General features: G+C 41.1%; 1 protein-coding gene across 2 annotated transcripts; it reads left to right on the top strand.

Moving 5' to 3' along the window:
- Nucleotides 1–10,430: 10,430 nt before the first annotated feature.
- COMMD6 (COMM domain containing 6) lies at nt 10,431–23,233 on the top strand. Of its 2 annotated transcripts, XM_024569052.4 has the most exons (4): nt 10,431–10,540; nt 10,628–10,639; nt 19,798–19,950; nt 23,028–23,233. In XM_024569052.4, the coding sequence occupies exons 1-4, from the start codon at nt 10,499–10,501 to the stop codon at nt 23,076–23,078; spliced, it is 258 nt and encodes an 85-aa protein (XP_024424820.2). In that variant the 5' UTR covers nt 10,431–10,498; the 3' UTR covers nt 23,079–23,233. The 2 variants fall into 2 exon arrangements, with proteins under 2 accessions (XP_024424820.2, XP_053772470.1); XM_053916495.2 differs by lacking the exon at nt 10,628–10,639.
- The last annotated feature ends 1,451 nt before the right edge of the window (nt 23,234–24,684 follow it).

The raw sequence follows: 24,684 nt of genomic DNA, 5'->3' as shown, positions 1-24,684 counted from the left end.
CGGGGAAAATAATGAGCCACCTCCCTACCGCAAAAGGGAAAAGTATCTGGGTCTACCGCCCCCTTCCCTCACGCTTGGACTCTTCCCATCAGAGCCCAGCTCTCGCGTACTACTACGCATGCGCCAGGAGCTGCTCAGGGACCGCGTGCTTGAGGGCGCCCCACCCATTCCTCCAGCGTTTGATTGGAGGCGCTAGGGGGCGCACCACTGAATCCCAGTCTAAGTCTAAGAGGTAGGCACAGGGTAACTGCTCTGGAGTGTACGCCACAGAGGCTCCTTTGTCGAGGTGCAGAAGTGATGTTTTGACCTTGTCTGCTGTTGCAGAGTAGGGGTCATGTTTGACAAAAAATGTCAAGTACCTGTTATGAATCAGACGCTGTAGTTAGTATTGGTTACACAAAGCTGAACTCCAAGTAGAGGATAAGGGGGACAAAAGAATGAGGAATCATAATAAAGTGTGATACATACCGTGGTAGCACGATATGAGGTGTGGTGGTACTACGCACAGAGAAGTGCACCTAAAGGTGGAAGGGACTGTCCGCAAGGCTTCCTGGAGAGGGTGGACAGCTGGAATAAACCCCTGTAAAAGGAGTGCTCTGGAGAAAGGAAAGTATGCATTGTGGCTATAGAGTATGCATAGTTGAAGGGCAGTGATTAGAGGTGATGCTGGGGAGATAAGCAGAGACAGGCCAGTCAAGACATCCGGGCTTCCTCTAGAAAACTGCAGGGAATCACTGAAGAATTTTAAGCAGGATTTTCGTATCTCTCATCTACCAGACCGTAAATCCCATGAGGCCCGCAGCAGCATACTTTTTTAATTCTTCACGTTGTTTCCCCAAGACCTGACCCAGTGCCTGATACATAGTAGATGCCCAATAAATATTTGAGGAGTGAATGGAATAATCAGGTATACCATTTGTCAATAATGTGGAAAACTTGCTTGCAAGAGAAATGATGAGAGAGTTAATTGAGGCAGTAGTCATGGAGATGGAGAGGCAGGCACAAATTAAACAGACGCTGTTTTAAGGGGGCATCCCTTCGATGAACAGGAATCCAGAGATTTGACCTGGGGTAGAGTGCATATTACCTTTCTGCACCCAAGAGACAGCATTCAGGGAGAGGAGCAGTTAAAGAGTGAGAAAAAGATTATTTTATTATACTGTGTTTGCCTTTCTTGGGGAATTTCCAACTCTCCCACTCATGTTTTTCTGGCCACTGTTCTTTGACCTCCAAGGAATTTCCATTCCATGACTCCTCTTTTTCCTTATCTATCTGATAGCTTGCTGCTGTCCCCACCCAACTGTGATTTGGTAAATCTGAAATATCCAGTACATGATGGACAGCTGTAGTTGCATAATATGTAAGTTGCACGGCCAGGCTCTCAGTGACATGCCAGGGGCTATTTTACAAATGACTTGATGTCAGAGGAATGGACTTGCTCCAGAACTGAGTTTCTGCACCATGACTCTCCTATGAGGGCTTACCTAAGATTCCATACGGCATCCTTATCTACCATGAACATCTCAAGCACCACTGGATCTGCAGAGAAATAGCAAGGCAGCTTGCCATTTCAGCTTGGACTTGCTGCAGAACACTCTCTTGCTCCGAGACCCAATTAACTGGCAACTGTCCATGCTACCCAATAAATGCAGCTGTATTCCCACGTGTGGCATATGCTGCCTTGAAAGGCCAAAATAGCCTACCAACTGCTTTGCCTCTTCCCAATGAATGGGAAAGAACTTTTTTTTTTCACCTTAGAGAGGTTATCCCAGCATGCCTAGACTTTTGGACCCATTAAAACTTTATTACTGTGGTAGGTTCCTAATCTTCATAGGGTTTAACTGTCCTCCTTAGGCATGGAGCACTTACAATCCTATCAAGGGCAGCACTTCTCAAACCCAAATGGGCATACAAACAGCTGGGGAGTCTGACATGCAAATTTTGATTCACTGAGTCTGAGATGGGACCCAAGATTCTGCATTATTGCCCCAGTTTTTTATCCCTACCTTTATCCATGTCCTTTACCATATAACTTTTAAGTTTTTTCCATTAAGGGGCAAAGTAATGTTGATCCTCATTATTCATGAATCCTGCATTTTGAGTTTCCCTACTTGCTAACATTTATCTATTGAGACAATTCAATAACCCTCCGCCCTCCCCCAAATCAATGCGCTTGTCACTTTTGCAGTCATCCACAGTCATGGGCGGAGGAGTGGCAAAAAACTTGCATTCCCAGCTGAAGTCAAATCCTGGAAACAAGTGTTCTTTTTTGCAGTCTATTTAGTGTCACATTTTTTGCATTTTTGTGTTTTTTGTTGGTGATTTCACCATATAAGTGCACGGCCCAAGCATTGTGCTGATGTACTATCTGGTGTTCCTAAGTCCAAGAAGTCCGTGATGTACTTTATACAGAAAATACACGTGTCAGATAAGTTCCTTCAGGCATAAATTATGGTGCTGTTGGTTGTGAATTCAATGTTAATGAATCAATAATACATATTAAGTGAGGTATCTTTAAACAGAAACACATAAAGCAAAGTTGAGTATTGATCTGCTGATGAAAACGTGCCCAGAAGCTCACAGAAACCCAGCCTGTGTTTCCCCGTGGAGACATGGTTCAGTATTTACTCATTCAGTGTTCACGGTGACTTTATAGGCCGTGACTAGCATGAACAATGAGACTCAGCTGTGTATTTCCCAACAACTTGACTCTGAGTTTGGCCACGTGACTTGTGTTGGCTAATAAAAAGAGGCAGGAATAATGGCGTGCCAGTTCCAAGTCTGGGCCTTAACTAGCTTGTGTTTCTGCTTGCTGTCTTGCACTTCTACCATAGCCTTCAAGAATGTGCGTGACTAGCCTGCTGGTCCCAGGAACAGAGTGAGAGACAGCTCAGCTGAGTCCAGCCTAGACTGGCCAACCCAACACTATCCCCCTAGACATATAAGCTAAGTGTTTGCTTGTAGTATGACATTGGGGATTTGAGGACTTTTAAATTTTAATTTTTTAAAAAAAATTTACATAGCAAAAGCTAACTGCTATACCTGCCAGAAATTTGAATAAGTAAATTAAAAGAAATAGCCAGCTAATTGATAGATCTGGCCTCCCCACCTCCCAATTTTTAAAAATTTGTAGCCTGGGCTGAGGGTGCTGTGAGGTTCTGCAGGGCCTCTTCCTGCGACTGAGTCAGTGGGGTCGGGGGGAGGGGGGGGTGGCGGGGGCGGACAGGGGGAGGTGCTGGGCCAATGTCACCATGCCCACAAGAGAGGCTCTGCCCACAACACAGCTGTGACTGCTCAGGGAACTCCTCCATCTGGGCCACTGCTGAGAGGAGCACACAAAATTCTAATAACCAAATACAACTGTGTAGTTTTACTTCCAAATTCTTTAAAAATGTGTATGTTAATACAACTTGAATTTGTCAATGAACTGTTTAATTATTTTAACTGTTATTTTAGCAATGAAAATAATAGATGTTCACACATGGTTCAGGCTTTATACTTAATAGAAACCTTGACATCCCTCACATATTTGTTTGATCCTCGCCACAGGCTGTAAAGTAGGCAGGTGGGTAGGCAGGTGGGGAGGTCCGGCTGTCACCATTTACAATCGAGGTAAGGGTGGCTTGGAGTGGTTAAATTGTTTCCCAAGGTTGCGCGAGTGATGAATGGGGCTTTAGCCTAGATTTCCTGCAGCCATATCTAGGATTCTTTTCAAAGCAGGTCAGAAGCAAGAGCAGCATGACGTGCATGAGCCAGGGAATGGAACTGAGAAAGCTGGGGGCTGGAGAGGCTAAAGAGAAGGAAATAAGCTAGAAATTACTCTAGGAACAAGTCTTCTTCTATCATGGGTCAAGAGTGAAAACATTTCTTAGACATAAGACTGACTTCAAATGTGCCTGAAATTAGTAAAAGTTTAACAGAGAATTGGGAGTCGTAAGGCAGTCTATTATATATTCTATAAACTTTACAAATGCAGTCTTAACGAGGTGAAAAACATATCGTTGCAACAGCAGGTGCCAGAATTCCTCTCAGGAAGGAAGTGTCTATTCAGAAAAATGTCACCTTTGAGCCACATGGTTGGGGGCTGAGACTCAGGGACACTAGGGTCAGCGGGAGGGCAAGCAACAACAGATGGCTGCTATACCTCTCTTCATGAGAGAAGAATTAGAGATGGGAGGGAGGGAAGAGGGAGAAAGAGAGGGAGAGAACAGGGAGAGAAATGAAAGGAGGTAAGAGTGAGGATCCTGAAAAGGAGATGACAAGAGAGAAATCCTAGAACTAGTGGGAAATCAATAGCTCATTTTATTTTCATTGATCATTAATGAGTTTGACCATTTCTTAAAGCTGTTATTGGCTATTACTTGACAGTCTTTTCATCCTCTATTCATCTTAAATTTCTTTCTCAAAAGCCTGTAGCATTTTTTATCTTTCCAGTGCTTCCCAGCCTTTTTCAGCACATGACACAGGTAATAAATATAATATATACCTTGCACTTTTAAGATGGACAGATTAATTTTGCTGGTTGTCAAAGAATATAAAGGTTTTCCACCATTTCCTACTTGACTAAACTCATACTTTCATTTTCTCAACAACTGATGAAAATTCAACAGCTTCTATTCAAAAGCAGCAAGAAGTTTTGGACAAATTGATATTTGATGTTTTAACAAATGTTCTTGTGTCTCAAAACCTGCTCGCTCTTCCTCATAAATTACCTTTTATATTCTGAGAGATTTGGCAACCTCTCCACCTTGAACTGAAGTAAGCAACCATTTTGATTTATCTAATCATCCCTATCCACCTATTTAGAAACTGTGAATTACTTGTTTGCTTTGTCAGAAAACATGGAATTTTGGTCATCCCTACAACAGTCTATATATCTTCTTTACTGATTCAAGTGTACAACCCACTGTTCTCTTTTCATGCCTATTTCCATACACAGTTAATTTTTTATTATGCAAAATCACAGTATAATCTTTTAAAAGACATTTTAAATGGCAATAAAGCATAATAATACATAGCCAACAATACCCATAACTTAATAGGCGTGTTGAACAGCTATGAGCAAGTTCACGCATGCAGATGCAAAAACAGCTGAGTCACAACAGCTGCCTGGGCACCGTCACTGTAAGAAGCCATCTGATGCAACGTGCACTGTGATTTCTAAGATATTAAGTGTGAAAAAGTACAAGTTGAACAATTGATGAAATGCAGTATTTGTGTGTCACCTGACTTAATCAAATAAGGTTGTCGTTTTGGTCCTAACCAGCCCACGGAATCTCTCAGGTTCAGGGTCCACCCGGCTTTCCCTAGGGCCCTGGGGATTGGTTTCTCTGTACACCCGTAATTCATTCAAGGTGCACCACTGTGACTGCACACTATCTTTATTATTTATCTTAAAGGGAATATATCTAGCTGTCTGCCTGCTGTACATGCAGGTAACCTGTCATCTGTCTCGAGTTAGCACTGCATTGACAAGCCGCCATCCCCAAACAGCCTGCTGTGCAGTACTTAAGAACATAGTCAACCCTTACACAATTTGGCTTCATCCGTCTATAGGATGGCACAGTAGTTCTCCTTGCTTGATCATAAACAGTACTGCCATAATCTATAAGTCAGGCATTAGGCCTCATTTTTAAAATAAGAGACTCTGCAAGGTCTCCTTAAGCCAAGGCTTGAAAACTAAGTGCTGTCATTCGGGTTTCAGGTAAGTGCGTGAATCGGCCAGGTAGACTTACAGAACAGTGTGGGGACAGGGACAAAGCTGGGACATGTAAAACCAATCTAACTGCATTCTTATTCAGTTTCTGATACAGTTTTCATTATTGTTGTTTTCTTTAGAATATGTGGGTAGGCCAGATGTGGCCCAAAGGCTAAGAATTTGTGTGTACTCTGCCTTCAGCTCTAAAACCTCTGTGATTCCAGGGTAAATAATCGTGCTTTGTTCCCAGGGCTGCATTTTTGCTTCTGCCGCGCACTGATTCCCACCACTATCTACCACCTCCCACAACAACAAGCACGCAATTACTCGCATTCTCGAATAGCCTGAAGCACAAATAGAACATTTAATTAGCACAAGGCGGCTAAGAAGGATTTCAGCAGGTATACTGGGAGTTCTCAATCCCTCTGGAGTTCTCTGAAATTAGATTGCAGACTGTAAATTAAAACCAAAGTTTGAAGGTTGGCCTTTTAGCTAGGTGACGTTGCTTAACACTCCTGAACTTCCATTTTCTCATCTTCACAATGGAGATAATGTATGATCTAGATAACTTATGGGCTTCTTTTGAGGATTGAATATCATGATGATAATAACAGGACTAGTATTTACAGAGTACTTCCTATGTCCAGGAATTTTGCTAGGTGATCTCATTTAACCTTTAATAAAAACCTTATGAGACAAATACTAATAGCCTCATTTTTACGGATTACAAAGCTGATGGTCGGAAAGACTGCCTTTTCTGAAGTCTCACAGCTGAATGGTAGGAGACAGATTTCAGTTCAAGCCCATGGGACTCTAAAGCTTCCAGCACATCATGTAATCCTCCACTCGTCATAGTTTCCTACTGCTGCTGGATCAAACTGCCACAAACTTTGTGCCTTAAAAAAATCACAAATTTATTCTCTTACAGTTTGAAGGTCAGAAGTCTGAGAGGGGCTCACTGGGTCAAAATGAAGGTGTTTATAAGGCTGTGTTCTTCCTGGAAGCTACATGGGAAAATCCATTTTCTTTCCTCTTCCAGCTTCCAGAGGCCGCCTGCCTTCTTTGGTTCCTGGCCACCTTCTATCTTCAAAGAGAGCAACAGCCAGCTGAATCTTTATCACAACTTATCACTGAAAGTTTCTCTCTAACTCTAGCTCCTCTGCTGCCATCTTCCGCATTTAAGAGCCCTTGTTATGACATTGGGCTCATCTGAGTAATTCAGGAACATCTCCCTATTTTAAGGTCCACTGATTCCATTAAGTTAAGGGCAACCTTAATCCTCCCTTGCCATGTAACCTAATATATTCACAGATTCTGGGGATTTGGAAGTTGACATCTGCCTACTACCACCATTAATATAGTGTGGTATGGTTTGGTATAGTATATATATATATTATAGTGTAGTGTAGTATATAGTATAGTATAGTATAGTATAGTATAGTATAGTATTGTGCTTAGTGGACATGTATTGTTTTTGTCCTCCCAAAATCTTTTCATCTAAGTTTTGTTGCATCATCATCACCTCTATCTTCTATTGGGTAGATCTTCTCACCCCTTTTGCTGCTAATGACTCTGCCAGTAACACAATTCTGCCTCTTGTGGCCACAACAGGGAGAACAGGAAAAAAAGTTAATGTATCACTCTAAGTTAGTATCGGCTCAAGGAGACCATACATGAACCAAGCAGGCAAATCAGAGTCTGTCTCTGAGAACTGAGACAGAAGAGCAGCATCCTCTTTCCCCTTGGATCATGAACCACAGGTTGTGACCCCAGAGATACTGGTGGTCATAAAGGCACAGGCACATACCAGTCCCCAATAACAAACGGAGACACCTAAGAGAATGATACCAGTAGACAAACGGAAGGCCATACCACAACTGGGAAACAGAGATCGGGCCCTTTGGCTCCACCGCTACATTTCATAGGCCATTCCTGCGAGACAATAATTTCTGCTACTTGCTCAGGCTAGTGTGAGTTGGACTTACATCATTTGGCACCCAAAAGCCAAAAACATACGAGCTTAGATTGAAGTGTCACTTGCTTTGTGTGTGTCCACTTTGTCTTCTCCATGACACTGTCACTCCTGTGAGCTCAGAGTTCATGCCATGGTTCTGCAGACACCCCCACACATCTGACAGTTAGCGCTCCGAAGGTACTGTCTGGTTTATGTGTCCTACTCACAAGTCATAAGATAAAAATAAATATAAATAAAACAAAAGTTATGCCTATGCATTTTTAACTTTAAAATTTTTCCTGACTCTATTTATAAAATCGATATTTCCCAAGTCTTAAGCTTACATAAATTTTGACCTTTTGTAAGAGGGAGATCTTAAAAATAAACAGCCGACCACATCTGTTGCTAGACTGTCAGGAGCCCAAGAACAGGAGTAACAACTAGCAGAGATTGGACTACACACAACTGACATTTTACTCTCTCCAAATCAGATCAATAGATTTTTGGAGGGGGACAGTCATGTCTAATTTAAATTTTTTTAAATAAAGTTTTAAAAGAAATGTATGAAAAATGCAGAGACATACAAAAAACTAACTTTTTAATAAGTTCTTTTTGCTCTTTAGGAGAATTTTCATACAGTTGAGATTTACGTGTGTGTGCATGTGCACACATGTGCACCTGTGTGTGCATACAGCCTTCCAAGGAGCAGAATTCCCCCAAGGATTGTAATCTGATGGCAGCCACAGGCTAATTCTCTGTCAGGAGAGAAATACTTCCTGACAAATGAAACCCATGCGCTGACCAGGGGGACGCACCACAGTTCTCGTCTTTCATTAGACTTCCACAGGAAAGAAATAATTTGACTCGTTCAGAGACTATGTTCCCAAGCTAATTAGTACAGTCAGATCTAATAACCTTGAGTCAGTGCCTTTTTTGTTATTTTTGCATAGATTTTGAGTGCTACAGGGCGGTTTAGGGTCTTTACATCTTTACAGGCATTAACTAATGTATTTCTCCAACAATTATATGAGGGTTGTTTGTGGTAGGCTGGATTTTAAGAGGTGTCCCTTTCCCCAAGATTCTTGTCTTTGGTTGTTCAATCAAACACAATCTAGGTAGAGCTCTGAAATGACTTTGCAGATGTAATTAAGGTTATGGACTTTGAGGAGGTTATCCTGGATTATCGGGGTAATCCCAACGTAATCATTTGAGACTTTAAAAACTGGTAACTTTGACATGCTGGCGTCAGAGCAATGTGGTGAAGGACAGATGATGCAGAACTGGTGGTCAAAAGGATTCAAAGTGTGAGGAGGACTTGAACTGACATGATTGGCTTTGAAGATGGAAGAAGAGGTCACAGGGCAAGAATGTGGATGACCTCTAGAAGCTGAGAACCCTCCCTCCTTCAAAAGTCAGCATGGAAATCTAAATATAACTGAATCCTGGCTGGGGTGGAGTGGAGGGATGGGGAGAAAATGCAGACAGTTGTAACTGAATAAAAATAAATTAATTAATTAAAAAAAAACTGAGTCCTGCAACAACCTGAAGGTGGCTTCTCCCCCTGAGCCTCAGTCCTGCCATCTCACCAGCGCAGTCTAGATTAGAGAAGACTAAGGAGACACCATGACTGAATTCATCAAGAGGTCCTTGATCAGCTTACACTGGTGGGTAGGGAACCACTTTTTTTTTTTAAGATTGTACTTATTTATTTTTAGACAGAGGGGAGGGAGGAAAAGGAAAGCAACATCCATTGGTTGCCTCTCCTTAGGCTCCCCCCAGCCCCCCACCGCACCAGGGGACCAAACCCACAACCCAGGCATGTGCCCTGATGGGGAATCCAATCGCAGACTGATGCCCAACCAGCTAAGCCACAGGAGTCAGGGCAGGGTAGGGAACAATTTTTAAGAATATTGTTGAGACAATTAAGGAAATTTGAATTTGGACCATGCGTTAGATAGTGGTATTTTATTGATTTTAAACTTCCTGAGTGGGATAGTTGTGAATTTTTAGGAGACTGCCCTTGTTCTTAGGAGATGCATGCTCAAGTATTTAGGAATAATGTGTCATCATTGCTGTGCATGTCTCTAGGGTTAAAGCAAAGGTGTAAATATGTTAAGTTGGAGAATCTAGATGAAGTGTATATGTATGTTTATTGCACTATTTTTGCAACTTTTCTGAAAAATAATTCAAGTTTTTCAAAATAAAAAGCTGGCGGGGGAAAAATCGCTGTGGGTGCTCTGTAGACTGGATCTGAGATGAGTAGGAGGGAAGTGGGAAGACCAGGCGGGAGGCAATCGCTGTAGTTAGGCTGAGCCCTGGGGTGAGGGGCGGAGGGCGTCGGGGATGAAGGAAGTATCCCCACCCCACCACCAGCGAGGCGGGTGAAGTCCATACGGATGACGGATGACGAAAGCTTATCTCACAACTATAGTTCCCACAAGCTCCTCCCTCGCAAGACGAACATCTGTGTGAAAGGGGTGTGGTTTTCCAGCCGCTCCTCAATTGTGCCCACCCGCTGATGGAGAGGTGGGAGGGGCAGGTAGGAAGAGTCCACATCTGCAGGGTTAGTAGGGGGAGAAAACATCTTAAAGTTAATTGGTCCTTCCCTGATAGGTTATATCCTAAACATTCGGAACAACAGTCCTACCGTAATAATTTTTTTCTAGTTGGCTTCTTAAAACTGATATTTAATTGACATTATGGGTGACTTACTCAAAGATGTTTGTTTCCTGCCCCCCCACGCTTGCTGCGAGCGCCACGGCTTCGGGGCCGGGAGGAGGAAGCGGAAGTGCTGGCATCCGGAGGAGCAGCCTCCGGGTCTCTGGTCCGATCCGTGGACACGTGCCATGGAGGGGCCTAGCGAGCCTGTCTTGGATGCTAAGGCCAAGGTAAGGCTTGGCGTAGAAGAAACCGGGGACGCGGGCTTGTGGGTTAAGATCATTCTGTAAATTGTGTTTTTTCTGCTTCCGTTTCAGGTCACCAACCAGGTAGGTGAGTGAGTGAGAGCCCCGCCCTACCTCCGCTAGGGAAGGGGCGGGCTGCTGCACCTGGTCCGCCTCCTGCCTTGAGGAGCTGGTGGATGAAGCCCCTTGCAAACCTTCCCCAACTTACCCGCTATCCGCTCCCCCGCGTCCCCCCCCCAGCCCAAAGTCTGTGCCCACGCTCCAGTGACTGTCGTTCCGCCCACCTTGCGAGGCTGCTTCCAGGTTGCACCTGAGATGGTAGCCACTGCCATTGTAATTGAACCTCCCCACCCACCCCAGCCGAAAGAGTGCAGACCAAATATTGTTCTTCCTTAGGCGCCATTTATTGGAAGCTAGGTACACGGTATTTTAGAATGATTGAAGAGAGAAGAAGTTATTAAAATTTTCAAAGATAGCACCGCAGTTTCTTGGTCTTAGAAACCAGTTATTTAAAATATACTGGAGGACGGAGTGTATACTTCTTTAACCGTCCAATGTACATGTATTTATGCTAATAAGGATTTGATTTTTTTTTAAGGCAAAACTTAATCTGTTTCTTTGTTCCAAGTGTCCTTGTCCTATTTTAGCTAATAAACCGTTTTTAGACAAATAACGTATAATACTCTTCCCAGAAGAAAAGTACTGAAACTATAGTATTTTAGGTTAGGAGTCACTCAGGTCCATACAAAATAGTATAAGAAAGGGCTGAAATAATAAGAATACCAGGGGCTAAGAGACTGTCTGCAATTGATCTTGCTGCTGGTTGTTTCCAAGGATTCCTGGGAGGTAGGGGACTCAGTAATCAACACTCTTATCTGGCCTTGCTTGGAGTTACTGAGTTAGTGCACTTTGGTTCAGTCTTTCCTAAATCATCTTACCTGTTCACTTACACTAAATCATGTTTATTTGAGTAACTGAATTATATTGGAGCATAGGGTTTTTAAAACTTAAACTTTTTATTGAGGTATGGGTGTCGTTTAAAACAACACAGATTTATTATCTTACAGTTCTGGAGGTCAAGTCCAAAATTAGTGTTGTGGGACTAAAAATCAAGGCTTTGGCAGGGCTGTGATCCTTCTGAAGGCTCATGGGGGAATCTGTTTCCTGGTCTTTTCCAGCTTCTAGAGGCAGCTGACATTCCTTAGTTTGTGGGTTCTGCTTCCATCTTCCAAGCACAGGATTCCAACCTCTGCTTCTGTTGTCACTTCTCTTTCTGCCACCCTCATCATCTCGTTGCTTTCTCTGACTCTGACCCTCCTGCCTCCCTCTTCCAAGGACTTTATGATCACATTGGGCCCACCTGGATAATCGAGGAAACCCCTCACCTCCAGGTTCTTAATTAGTCATATCGACAAAGTCTGTTTTGTCATGTAAGATAACACAGGTTTCAGGAACTGGAATGTGGACAACTTCGGGGGACTGTTCTTCAGCCTACTACTCATCCCTTCCATGTGGTCATTCACAAGTTACATGATTGTTTACGTAAGAAAAGCCAAGATAACTTACAAACAATATTAGAATTGTTTTCCTGTATTGAGACACAGAGTCAAAATGTATTTTTTAAAAGATCATTTGCAACATTCAGAAAGAAAAAGTACCTTGTAATAACTCTAATAAAAGATGTTTAAAACCTTTGTCAAGAGCCCTGGCTGGTGTGGCTCAGTGGATTGAGTGCTGGCCTGTGAACCAAAGGGTCACCAGTTTGATTCCCAGTTGGGTCACATGCCTGGGTTGTGGGTAGGGCCCTCAGGGGTGTGTGAGAGGCAACTGATCACTGTATCTCACACATCTATGTTTCTCTACCTCTCTTTTTCTCCCTCCCTTCTCTCTAAAAATAAATAAAGTATTTTTAAAAATTACAGAAAGTAATAGACTTCTAGTTTCCAATCCAGTGTGTAAGGACGTTGAAAGTCATCACTTTATCCTAAAAACAAGCAAAAAGCTGAACAAACTTTTTAGAACAACACTTCTTGGATTGTTAGAATTGAGGTCACAAAAGTATACCACCTCTCCCAAAATTAAGAAGACAGATGACTATAGAGCAGGGGTGTCAGACTCATTTTCACTGGGGGCCACATCAGCCTTGTGGTTGCCTTCAAAGGGCCGAATGTAATTTTAGGACTGTACAAATGTAACTACTCCTTAACAGTGAAGCGAGAGCTTAGCACTGCCGACGGTAGGAACCAGGTGCTGGGCCTGATAAAACAAGGTAGAGGGCTGGATTCTGCTGTGGGCCTTGTGTTTGCCACCTGTTGCTATAGAGAATTACAACTTACTAGAACAGAAACCTCTGCAAAAACCAGTGCCAGGGGTAGGAAAACCTACACTGTAATTGACAAATTGCTGAGGCTCAGTGTGGACAGGTCTGTACTGAAATCTCTGGGACCTAGTCAGTAGGAAGGCTTCACACTTGGGTGAGTTTTACTTGTAGGAACTCTGAAATTGGACTTTTTAATTGATAGGTCATGCTTTTTTGATATCACATAAAATGATAGTCTACTCAAGAATAATACAGAAGAAAAAAATTAGCTACAAATCATTTGTTTGTTGTATATGCTGTTTAAATGTACCAGATATAGCTGACATTTATGGCTATTAAAGTGAATCCTTGAGGGATAATACCTTCTCTCTCTATTTTACACCAGGACATGAATTATCCAGGTTAACTGGGACCACACCTCTAATGAGAGTTTTCAATCCCCATATATTCCATCAGCATACTCTTCTCTCCCTTAAAAATAAACTCTAAATCCACCTCCCTTTGCCGCCTCCTGAGCCCAGCCACCATCGTCTTGCCTAGACTACTGCCGTAGGCTCCCAGTTGTATTTCCCTGCTCCTTCCTAAACTTGATGCTGTGTCCAACAGTCCGCATGAGCCTTTTGCAGTCAGTGTTAGATCAGGTCTCTCCTCTGCCCAAAGCCTCTTAACAGGTTCCTGCCACATTATAGAAAAGTCTTAAATATTTACTTTGGCCCACAGGCCCTTCAAAATGGATTCGCTTGCCTACAGTCCCCAAAATGGATTCCTCATCTCTTCCCACTCATGCCCCTCCGGCCTCATGGTCCCCTGTACACATGCCAGGCATGCTTCTCACTCTGTCCAGAATACTTTTTTCCTCTAGATATCTGTGTTGCTCTTTCCTTCACTTAATTCAGGTCTCTTGCTCCTCAAAAGCCAGCTCTTCAAAGAGGTCACAGCAGGGTCTGGCTAATCAGCATTCTCGGTCACCGTACAGCCTTACCTTTTTTTTTTTTTAACACTTTTTATAACACTGCAACTTCATTATATGTTAATTGTCTGGCTTCCCCTCTAGAATGCAAATTCCTGAGGTCAGGAACTTTGTTTTATTCTTTTCTATAACCACAGTGCATAGTATTGTTTGGTAAATACTGGAATAATGGGACATAGAGACATAGTAACTTGTACAAAATCATGCTGTTATAAGGTGGGAGAGCTGAGATTCAAACTCGGGTGTGTCTGACTTTAGAGTCTGTGCTTGTTAAATTTAACAAACCATGGTGCTATATTGCCCAGTAGGTCTGCAGTTATTTCACATTATGATACTTAGAATCATTTTTGAAGTAATTCATGATTCTCCAGATATCTAATTAGAACTCTTCATAGATGAATGATTGTTCCTGTTGCTGCCACATTTTTTTTTCTTGCCAGTTTTATGGTATAAATGTAAAGAAATATGCTTTATTGATACTATCTAGTGGCATTTTCCCTCTTCCCATAGATAAGAAATAATTATTTAAATTTTGTGCAGATCGTGTAGTGGTCTGTGAGTGTGTGACTGTTTTGTTCTGTGTTGTGTTGGATGTACCAACTGCCCCGAAGGCATGTGCAGTCTAGTGGATGGGGGCAGAGAAACAAGCCCACAGGTGACTAGTAAACAAAGCAGAACGTTCTAAGTGCTAGGGCCTAAGAAGTGACATAACATTTATAGAAAGGTCAAGTAAACCAGGAAGACTTCACGGAGCAGGTAGAATTTGAGAGGAGCTTTGAATTTTAAGAAGATGTCGGAGAGTTGTATGCCAAGAGGAATGGACAGAGTGAGCAAAGCTGTAAAGGTTGAAAGTTGGTTTAAAGAAGGGATGCCGTCCAGTCTGAGCACGACGAGGGAAGCTCTTGGGAACTGCTGTGACATGACCTGAGTGCTAGGGAAGCGGTTGGCAACCAGCTCTGGAGGCGGGTGACTTTGCAGGTCTTCACCTGGTGTATTAGATTTTGTTCATTTATAAGCAGTGTTTAGAGGCTATACTCTGGACTGGAGCCGAGAAGGACTGTAGGCAACTAACTAACTAGGAGGCTGCAGTAAAATCCAAGGCAAGGTTTTGGAAACAGGCTTTGAGTAGGTTTGCAGCAGTGAGACTGGGAAGAAGGGGATACAGGTCAGTGGCATGGGGTGAAGTAAAATCTCGAGTACCTGTCAGTTCAAACATGTTTTGAATAAGGGAGAGAGAGAAACCAAAGTTGACCATAGTTCATATGTGAGTCACTAGGAAGGTGGGGGGTCGTTGGTAGAAATGAACTGAGGAGGAAAAACATTTTTGAGGGAAGATGATGTACGTTTGCTGTTGCTGGGTAGTTATGCTCTGAACTCACTAGAAGTGAAAGTCTTTCATGGGGGAGACTTTATTTTGCTGTTTTACTTTTACATCTCAAAGGTAACTGGTTACTTGAAATATTTTTTAGGTTATTTGTATCTGCTAAAATTCCTGTCAACTGATACAGTTCAGATTATATAGTTATAAGGATACATTTTTGATAAGTTATATGTCATGTTCTTATTGATAAAGTTATTTTCTGCTAGTTGTTCTGTTCTACTTCAGTTACCTATTGCTGCCTAACAAACTACCCAGAATGTAGTGACCTGAAACAACTATTTCATTATCTCTTGTGACACTGGGTTAACTGGGTTTAGCTGGGTGGTGGTTTCTACTACCTGTCCTTTCAGCAAGAGCTTTAGTCATCTAGGAGCCTAACTGGGCCGGAAATCAAGAGGACTCGCTCACAGGGCTTAGTAATGACTTTGGCTGTGAGCTCAGCCACGCCGATAATTGGAGTGACTTGATTCTACCTCACACGGCTGTCCACATCGCGGTGGCTGGGTTCCAGGAGGGGAAGCCCCAAGGGCCAGCATTCCACGAAGAAAGACACAAACACTTCCAGTTCTCCTAAGGCCTATGCTCAGGGAGGCCAGAGCCTCTTCCGCCATATCCTGCTGGGCAGAGCGGTCACAGGGACAGCTCAGATCATGCAGAGGGAAAACAAGCTCCATTTTTAAAGTTTATCTTATTTTTAAAGATTTTATTTATTTTTAGAGAGGGGAAGGGAGGGAGAAAGAGAAGGAGAAAACATCATCGCGTGTTTGCCTCTTGCACATCCCCCAGTGGGGACCCGGCCTGCAACCCAGGCATGTGCCCTAGAGTGGGAATCGAGCTGACGTTTAAATGTTCAGTTTAGAATTGGGGGAATTCTCATCTCGTGAATCTAATCCCAGCTTTCTGTAACCAGCGAATACTAACTTGCACGCTGAGTGTCTGAATGGCGGCTCTCCGCATTTCCTCACCTGCGAGTTTCTCCGCTGTGATGGCCAGTGGGTCCCAACATCATGTTCCTTAACTGCTTTCCCGCTTGAAATGTTCTAGATAATTCAAAGTTTTGTTTCAAACCTCGAGAGTCACCTAAGCAATGTTTTACTCTACCATTTTGCTATGGACAGTAAAAATGGAACTTCGTGCATGAAGGAGTTGTACAGGCTGAATAAGTTTGAAAAGTGTCAGTTAAACTTTTGGACATCACCACTGAACTCATGTAAAAACTCTGTCTCTAATCGTGAACTCCCTTGAATTATGTTCTTAGATTTTTAGCCACTTACTACACATTCCTATTTAGATGTTCCTTCTCCCTTCTGGTTATATCTTTCCAGTACCTTTTGGTTATACCTTTCAAATGAAAAAATATAACGTCCTGATTGATACATGGTATCAAAATCCTCCCAGTCATCTGAGCTCGAATTTTTATAGTTGTCTTTGATAGCCTCCATTAACTCTGTAGACAGCCATCAGAACCTAGTGATTAATTCTTTATAGGTTCAGCTTAATCCTACTTGTCACCACCTTCGTCCAAGCACAGAAAGCTTTGTACCTGCGTTATCGTGGCCTGCTGCGCCCAGATGATGTGTCTAAGTCAGTTCAGTACTCTCATATCATGCTCCGTGCGTCCCCACTGCCTACAGGGAGCGTAAACGACTTACGTGATACGTTGTTTTTCCATGATAGCAGAGAGTAGGGGAGACTGTTTTGAAAACCTCTGAAAACTCATACAGTTTGCAAAGAATTACTGGCCTCTTGATCACTTTTCTTGGTTTTATTTTCATATTCCCTACAAAAGCCTTCCACTTTAAGACAGACAAACGTGCTGTTCCTTAACCAGATAGTGATTATTTTCATCTCTGCTTGGTGAAGCTTAATATTTATTCATCACTTAGTCTTGCAGTGGATTATTTATGTATTTATGGAATATGTAAATAAGCTACATTTTTGCTCAGTTTCAGTTCTGCTTATTCTTTAAAACCGAGTTTAAAGTTATCCCTTTGGTACTGCTCTCCCTTGATCTCCCTAGTCTACAGTAACTTTTCTCTTCGACCAGAAACCCACTGACTTATATGCCCACCCCGCTATATGTTCAAAATAACATACTGTATTATTTTTCGAACTATAACACGTACCGGACCATAAGATGCACCTAGGTTTTAGAGGAGGAAGATAGGAAAAAAAATTTTGAAGCAAAAAATGTGGTCCTGCTCCTGCCTCCTGTGACCCCATTCCACCACTGCCCCCATGCCCCCCCAAGCCAGGTAAGCTACATTCAGACTATAAGACACACCTTTCCTCACACCTTTCCTTGGGGGGGGTGTCTTATAGTTGGAAAAATACACTATATCCAGAACATATGGACAGTTTAATGAATTATTTTAATTTTTCCAGTTTTACTGAGATACAGTTGACATAGAACACTGTGTAAGTTGCAGGGGTGTCCGACCTTTTGGTGTCTCTGGGCCTTACTGGTAGAAGAGTTGTCTTGGGCCACACACTAAATACATTGCGACACGTACTCACAAAAAAAGTCTCGTAATGTTTTAAGTGAATTTACGATTTTGTGCTGGGTCGCATTCACAGCCATCCTGAGCCGCGTGCGGCCTGCAGGCCACAGGTTGGGCACCCCTGCATAAGATCTACCACATAATGACTCGACAGACACGTACAGTGGAAAGATTACCACAGTAGATTTAGTTAACTTTCATCTCCTTGTACAGTTACTGAAAAAGAGAGTAATTTAAAGTGAACATCTGTGTCACCGCAGTCAAAACTCGAGAAGTGGAGCATTAACGACAGTACCTAGAAGTCTAACCTCATGCCCCTCCACACTCAAACCTCTTCCTTTCCCCCATCCATTTGTGATCATCATATTCTTGCTTCTTACGGTTTGCCATCTATGTATGAATTTCTAAGCTGTTTTCTGTCCCTTAAGCTTAAGTGAATGGAATCACACAACTTTCTGACTCGTTACTTTGGGTATTTTTGGTGTTGAGTGTAACTGAATTTCATTCAGTCGCATTGCTGTACAGCATTTCATTTATCTGCTCTATTACTGATGTCCGTTTGGGCTGTTTATAATTTAGGGCTATTAGAAATAAAGCCTCCAGGAACATTCTGGTATATGTGTCCTGTGAATATATGCGCAAGTTTTCTAGGTTATATTTGTAGTCGATTCACTGGATCGCAAGGTGTGCATAACTTCCCCTTCCCCTTGTAAAGCCAGTTTTCCAAAAGACTGGTCCGATTTAGACTCCCGTCAACAGCATATGACACTTCCTATTTTCCTGACACTTAGAATTGCCAGGCTTATAATTTGGCATTTTGGTAGGTGTGCAGTGTTCACTGTGGTTTAAATTTGCGTTTCCTGTTTCCTTTTCATATGCATATTAAGTTGCAGTTCTTCTGTTCTGTATCTACTATCTTTATTTTTGTATGGGGCACTTTCATGTAAAATGTACGTGCGCCATCTTTTTACTTAGTAAATGCATTAACCTTTCATCAGCACCATCCTGACCTTAATGGCATAGTTGATTGGGTCAAAGCCAGTCTGAGACAGGAGGAAATACTGGTCCTCACACCAATCCCACCTTTTGTACAGAGAAATTTATTAACAAGCAGAGCTTTTACACAATCAGCATTAATTTGGTAGCAAAAGGTACCAGTCAGTAGATAAGTATTTTTTGTGGGTTCCTGCTAATTCCTCCACTCAGGGTCTTATGTTTTAGAGTTAGCATTGGGAGCTGCAGTTAGCCCCTCCTGTTTGATGCCATAGCAGCACTGACCAATCATGGACAGGAATTAGCTACAAAATATTGAGGCAACCAGTAGTCAACAAGCCTGTAATTTTGGGAGTTAAACGGACTGGTTTCAGTTCTGATTCCAGAAATGTGTGACCTTGTGCACATTACCTAAGCCATCTGAAATTCAGTTGTGTCATCTGCAAAATGGAAATAATAGCCTATAATGTGATGATTCAAGTGAGGCATTTAATACATGTAAACAGCATAGCACATCACCTGGCCAGTGTCCATCATCCACGGTGACGAAATGCAAAACCACCTGTCACCCGGTGTTTATGCTCATGTCAGGTTTCAGGCCGAGGACTGTGGTGAGGAAAAAACCTGGCATGGTTCCCATGTGTGCCTCAAGTAAATATGAAGATGGTATATAATTCATCTTCCATGTTAGGACTTTCAGGTTGTGGAATGAGGGGAGGCGCACATGGAACAGGAAAGAGAAGAGACAGACCAAAGCCCTTGGAGTCCCTTTAAGTGCAGGAGCACAATGAAGGGAGGACCAGTACCGCCACATCTTCCTTCTACTTCCATTACACATCTGGTGGAAGTTGTTGGGTGTTTTTTCCTTTTGTAATTATGACGGTATTGTTTGCTAACTGTTTATATCCCTATTGCCTCTCTCCCTTTGGTTGGTTTTCCTCTAGCAATATCAGAGTGAAGATAGTTTCTTTTATCATGTTTGGCAAGAGTTGAATGTGAGAGCAGTAAAATTAGATAAATATCTGTATTCAGGGCAGTGTTATTACAATGTACTGCTTTGTGCTGTTTTCATTACAGCTTGTCGATTTGCAGTGGAAACTGGGGGTGGCTGTGAGCTCAGACAGTTGCAGGTCACTCAAGTACCCCTATGTTGCAGTGATGCTAAAAGTGGCGGATCATTCCGGCCAAGTAAAGATCAAGTCTTTTGAAATGACCATTCCACAGTTTCAGGTTTGTGATGTAACTCGTTCAATTTTAGCTCATCGTCCTGTAATTGCTGCTTAAAATGATGTATAAAATTTTTCTTAACGGAGAATATTAATTGTTTTTATTCGCAGTTGTTTTGATGTGCCTTACATTTATTAATACAAAAGGTCTGAAATTGTTTTCTCTGGGAATTTGAGGAATTATTTTCAATGTAATATGCTAGATTTGTACACTGGGACTTTCACAGTGCCCTTGTGTAATATATTTAGGAAGTTCTCATCTTCTCAGGCAGGATATTTACTTTGCTTTTAACTGTTTTTTTCTTACTCTTTTTAGGCTTAATATTCAAGAAGGATAAGCTAAATGAAGCTTATTTTGAGTAATGTTGACCTTGAATCTTCTGACTAATAATGATTATAAAATGCAGATCAGAGCACCAAGACTTGATGACTAGTTCTGTTAGCCTTTTGAGTAACTCAGTAGTTTATATTGGGGTCATTTTATTCATATTATCATTTTACCTCTTTTCAATAAGGAAGGAAGAAAAAAGGGGGTAGGTGAGAAATGAAATTTTCTTTTAAATGCACACACAGGGAAGTGTTTTGTCATTGACTAACACAGGGTTTTATTTTTGTTTGGTTTCTTCCTGAGTGAATAGATAAGAATCTTCACAGCAGTTAGTACTCTAAGAAAAACCTCTCATATACCACGTTAGGATACTTTTGATTTCTTCTTTTACAGATTACACTTTCCCCCTCACCTTTATTAAGGTCTAATTGACAAATAAAAACTGTATACATCTAAGGTGTACAGGTGAGGTTTTGGTATACATATACATTGTGACATGATTGCCACAAGTAAACTAATTAAAATGTCTGTCAACTCACGTAGTTACCTTCCTTGTGTGTCTGTGTGCTGAGAACACTTAAGATCTGCTCTCCTGGCAAATTTCATGTATATGACGCATTACTGTTAACTGGTCCCCATGCTGGACATTAGGTCTCCAGACTTAGTCATCCTGTAACTCAAAGTTTGTATCTTTGACAAACGTCACCTACTCTCTGTTACCATGGTTCCACTTTTTAGATTGCACGTGTAAGTGAGAGCATGCAGTGTTTGTCTTTCTGGGTCTGCCCTATTTCACTCAGCACAGTGTCCCCCGTTCATGTTGTCAAACTAGCAGGATTTCCTTCTTCTTCGGGATGAACAGTATTCTGTTGTATATATGTATGTGTATGCATATACATTTACATGTTACATACATTTTTATATCTCACATCTTCTTTATCCATTCATCTCAGTAGACACTTAGGTTGTTTCCGTACCTTGGTTACTACTGTAAATAATGCTGCAGTGAACATAGGAGTGCAGATATCTCGTTGAGATACTGATTTTATTTCCTTTCGATATATACCTGGAACTTGGGTTGCTGCATCATATGAGAGGATCTTTTTTTACATTTTTAGGGTCTTTTTTCCCCTTTGATTTCTTCCTTTTAAAACTGAAATCTCTGCTTTAGAGCAAAAATGGTGCTCACAGATTCAACATTAATAACACTAGTTAGCGTCTCGAAAGGAATTAGGGCTTGGTTAAAAGGAAATAAGTGTAGTATGTTGTGATATGTGGGTAGCCAACTGAATATAAGGACCCAGTCAATTTCAAAAGAATACAGGTTTCTGTTCACCTTGTAATTCAGAACCCTGGCCTTGCTGTTATTTTTCTGTGCTGCATTTATGCTCTCTTATTCCACCTCCAGAATGTTTTTTCCTCGTGGGAAGAAAACCACAAACTCTTTTAAAGTTAGTACTTACATGGCTTAAAATCTACCCAGGCAAACAGAGTCTATTAGTCACATTACAGGACTGAGACCTTGGGAACTCTTTGAGCTTTCAATTTATATCCTTTTTGTGGCTGAAATTTTGATCATCAGTAGTATATGTTTTTAAAGAAATAGTTATATCCTGCTTCATTCCAGAATCAATTTACATACAAATTAAAACAAAATACATATATTCTTAAGTAGCAATAAAGAATTAAAACCAAACAAGAAGAAAAATGCAACTATGTAAATCATTAGAGGGAATCCTGATTGCTGAGGTTAAATTTTTATTTTATTTTATTGACCTTTCTTTTAATATGGGATGTCTTTTTCCACCTTGCACACTGGTAAGTACACTTTACTCATGAGTTAGGTAAACAATTGGTACTTGGCATATTATGTGCAAAATTCATTAATTCAGCATTTTTTTGAGAAAATTATCTAAGAACCTTCTTGCCTTACCCTGATAGAACTTACAGGCTGTAAGACAATGGGCAAGTGAATAAAAACACTTAATATGTAATTGCAAGTCATAATAAGTGCTATTATGGCAGGTATGAATTATAATGAGCCTGAAATGTCAGATTAATTTGTTTCTTTTAAAACAAAATTAAACCTACCTTAGAACCCCTGCATAACCAATCAGGCTGGTTGGAAAATTTATCACTGCAATTGAACTTTAAATTTGCCTCCTTACTTCCTAGCAGGTTGAGAGAAGGAAGATAGAATTTGTTTGATTCCCCTCTTATCTGCGGTTTGAATAAAGAAGATGACTTCTACAGGAGAGTGATCAGACTAGCTCAATTTTTAAATGAAAGAAAAAACGAGCTTACCATTCAAGCCATTATCAATGTTGGGTCTCTCCTGTTGTAATGGGGCCCGTACCTCAAACAGAGCAGTCCCTGTTACCCTGAGATCCAGTCTTTCCTAGATTTAAAGGGGTATGAGGCCTGGAAACCAAATTGTCGGGGGGTTTTTTGTTTTTATCTTCAGTTTCCAGGACAGTGCTGGGTAGTTAATAAATCTTTCTGGTGTGATCTCAAAAGAACTTTCTTGTGTGCATTTTTGGAAAGTTTAGTCATGTGCTAATTATCCAATTCTGCTTTAGTACCAAATTATACCTCTTTGTTTCTGAGAATAACCTTCTATAATAAATGAGAATATAACATCAAAATGTAATCTTAATATGATTTATAGCCTCTGGTGGTCAGATATTATTAGAAGAACTACTTAAATTACCTCTGAAAGCAAAACTAATGTTATTTCTCTCCTTTCTCTCCAGAATTTCTACAGACAGTTCAAGGAAATCGCTGCAATTATTGAAACTGTGTGAACACTGATTACTTGGTTGATAAATTGCTGCCATCATTCTAAAATTATGGACTTCACTTGCTGCAATATAACTGCATGCGGATCAGATGATATTTATTGAAAGAATTACACTTTTGTTTTTCCCTTTTTTAAATAAAAAAATTAGACAAACAGGAATTAAGTAAGAGGTGATCAATGCAATTATCAATGTGAATGTACTAAAAGCCACCAAATTGAACACTTTAAAGGGTGAACTCAGTGAATTACATCTAATAAATAAACAACTGAATGATTGAAAATACTGAAAAAGATGACATTACCTTATAAATTCAATGTTATAACATGCAGTTACTACAAAAGCAGTGAGTGAGAGGAATGAGGCTACTCTTCCCAAACATTTGAAATCAGGTTAGGATTGACCATTGTTTCCTTATGTTGGCCAAGCAGTCAATTGTTTCTGTTTTTAATATTTATAGAAAGTTCCAATACATGCACAGAGATAGAAAAGTTTTGTTCTGAGTTCTATATTCAACTGAGTTAACCTGCTAGTACAAGCTATTGTTTTACATGATCTCCATTGAATTTAAATTTACAAACCAGTTGTTAAAATACTTTATTTTATTTTATTTTATGGTTAAACAATTTTTTTGCATTGAATATATTTATTTATTTATTTTATTGTTGGCTGCCGTTCTCTCCCACACCCCCCACACCCCCAATTGCTAAAATATTTTATAAAGCCACAGCAGTCGACACATGTAGCGTTGCTTAGGAATAAACAAAGAGATTATTGGAATAGACTAGGTGGCCCAGAAATAAAAAAGACTTTCTGGACAAGGATAGTATTTCATTTGGGTGGGAAAACATTATTACTTAATGAATAATACTAATAGTCACAAAATATGCAAAAGGAAATTCCAGATAGATTAATGACTTAAGTAGAAAAGACAAAAATTAGAAGTCTTAGAAAATATTTATGTTAACTAAGGTTTGGGAAGACAGCAACCCAACAGCAATAAGAGAAAACATGAATGTATTGAAAAATAATTAAATTATTTGTAAAAAAAATAATGGGCCATAAACAAAGACAAATGCTAAGTTGATGTATAAGTTCTTGGTCTGGAAAACAAATTGCCTTAAATATTTTAAGTAGGAAGAGATTTTATACAAGAAATTAGATGTTTGCTAAACTGTCAGACTCAGGGAACGAGTCAGGAGAAATTGCTGGCTTCCAGAAATCCAGGAGGACAAGAATTTCAGGGAAAGCCGCCGCCAATACTCTCCGCAATGCAGGACGTCGCCTGGAAGCCGTGGTACATGCCATTTCTGCCATCTGTCAACACTCGCCTCATTGAGTGGAAGCTAAACTGGGGCCCTGCCGACACAAATTTAATCAACCAAGTTCTCTGGGTTTTAGTGGCTCCTGAGGGGAGATTGAGAAGAGCGAGAACAGTGCTCAGTGTTTTTACCCCGTTGGCAGAAATAGGACTTCAGGTCTTTTTACACAGTGATTACACACACATCACATACAAATTTTACAGTCTGGGGGAATATATTTTTTGGAATAAAGCCACCAGTATATTTGGCAAAATTGGCTAGATGGCAGTCTATTACCTCTGGGCCTATAC

Source organism: Desmodus rotundus, chromosome 13 (genome assembly GCF_022682495.2).
Source record: "Desmodus rotundus isolate HL8 chromosome 13, HLdesRot8A.1, whole genome shotgun sequence".
Taxonomy (NCBI): Eukaryota; Metazoa; Chordata; class Mammalia; order Chiroptera; family Phyllostomidae; genus Desmodus; species Desmodus rotundus.
The sequence above is the reverse complement of the archived record's forward strand: the minus strand, read 5'-3'. Positions and strand labels throughout refer to the sequence as shown.

Coding starts and splice junctions, on each gene's coding strand:
- COMMD6 (XM_024569052.4), top strand. CDS start 10,499: ATGGAGGGGCCTAGCGAGCCTGTCTTGGATGCTAAGGCCAAG. Junction 19,951..23,027: donor TGACCATTCCACAGTTTCAG/GTTTGTGATGTA, acceptor CTTTCTCTCCAG/AATTTCTACAGACAGTTCAA.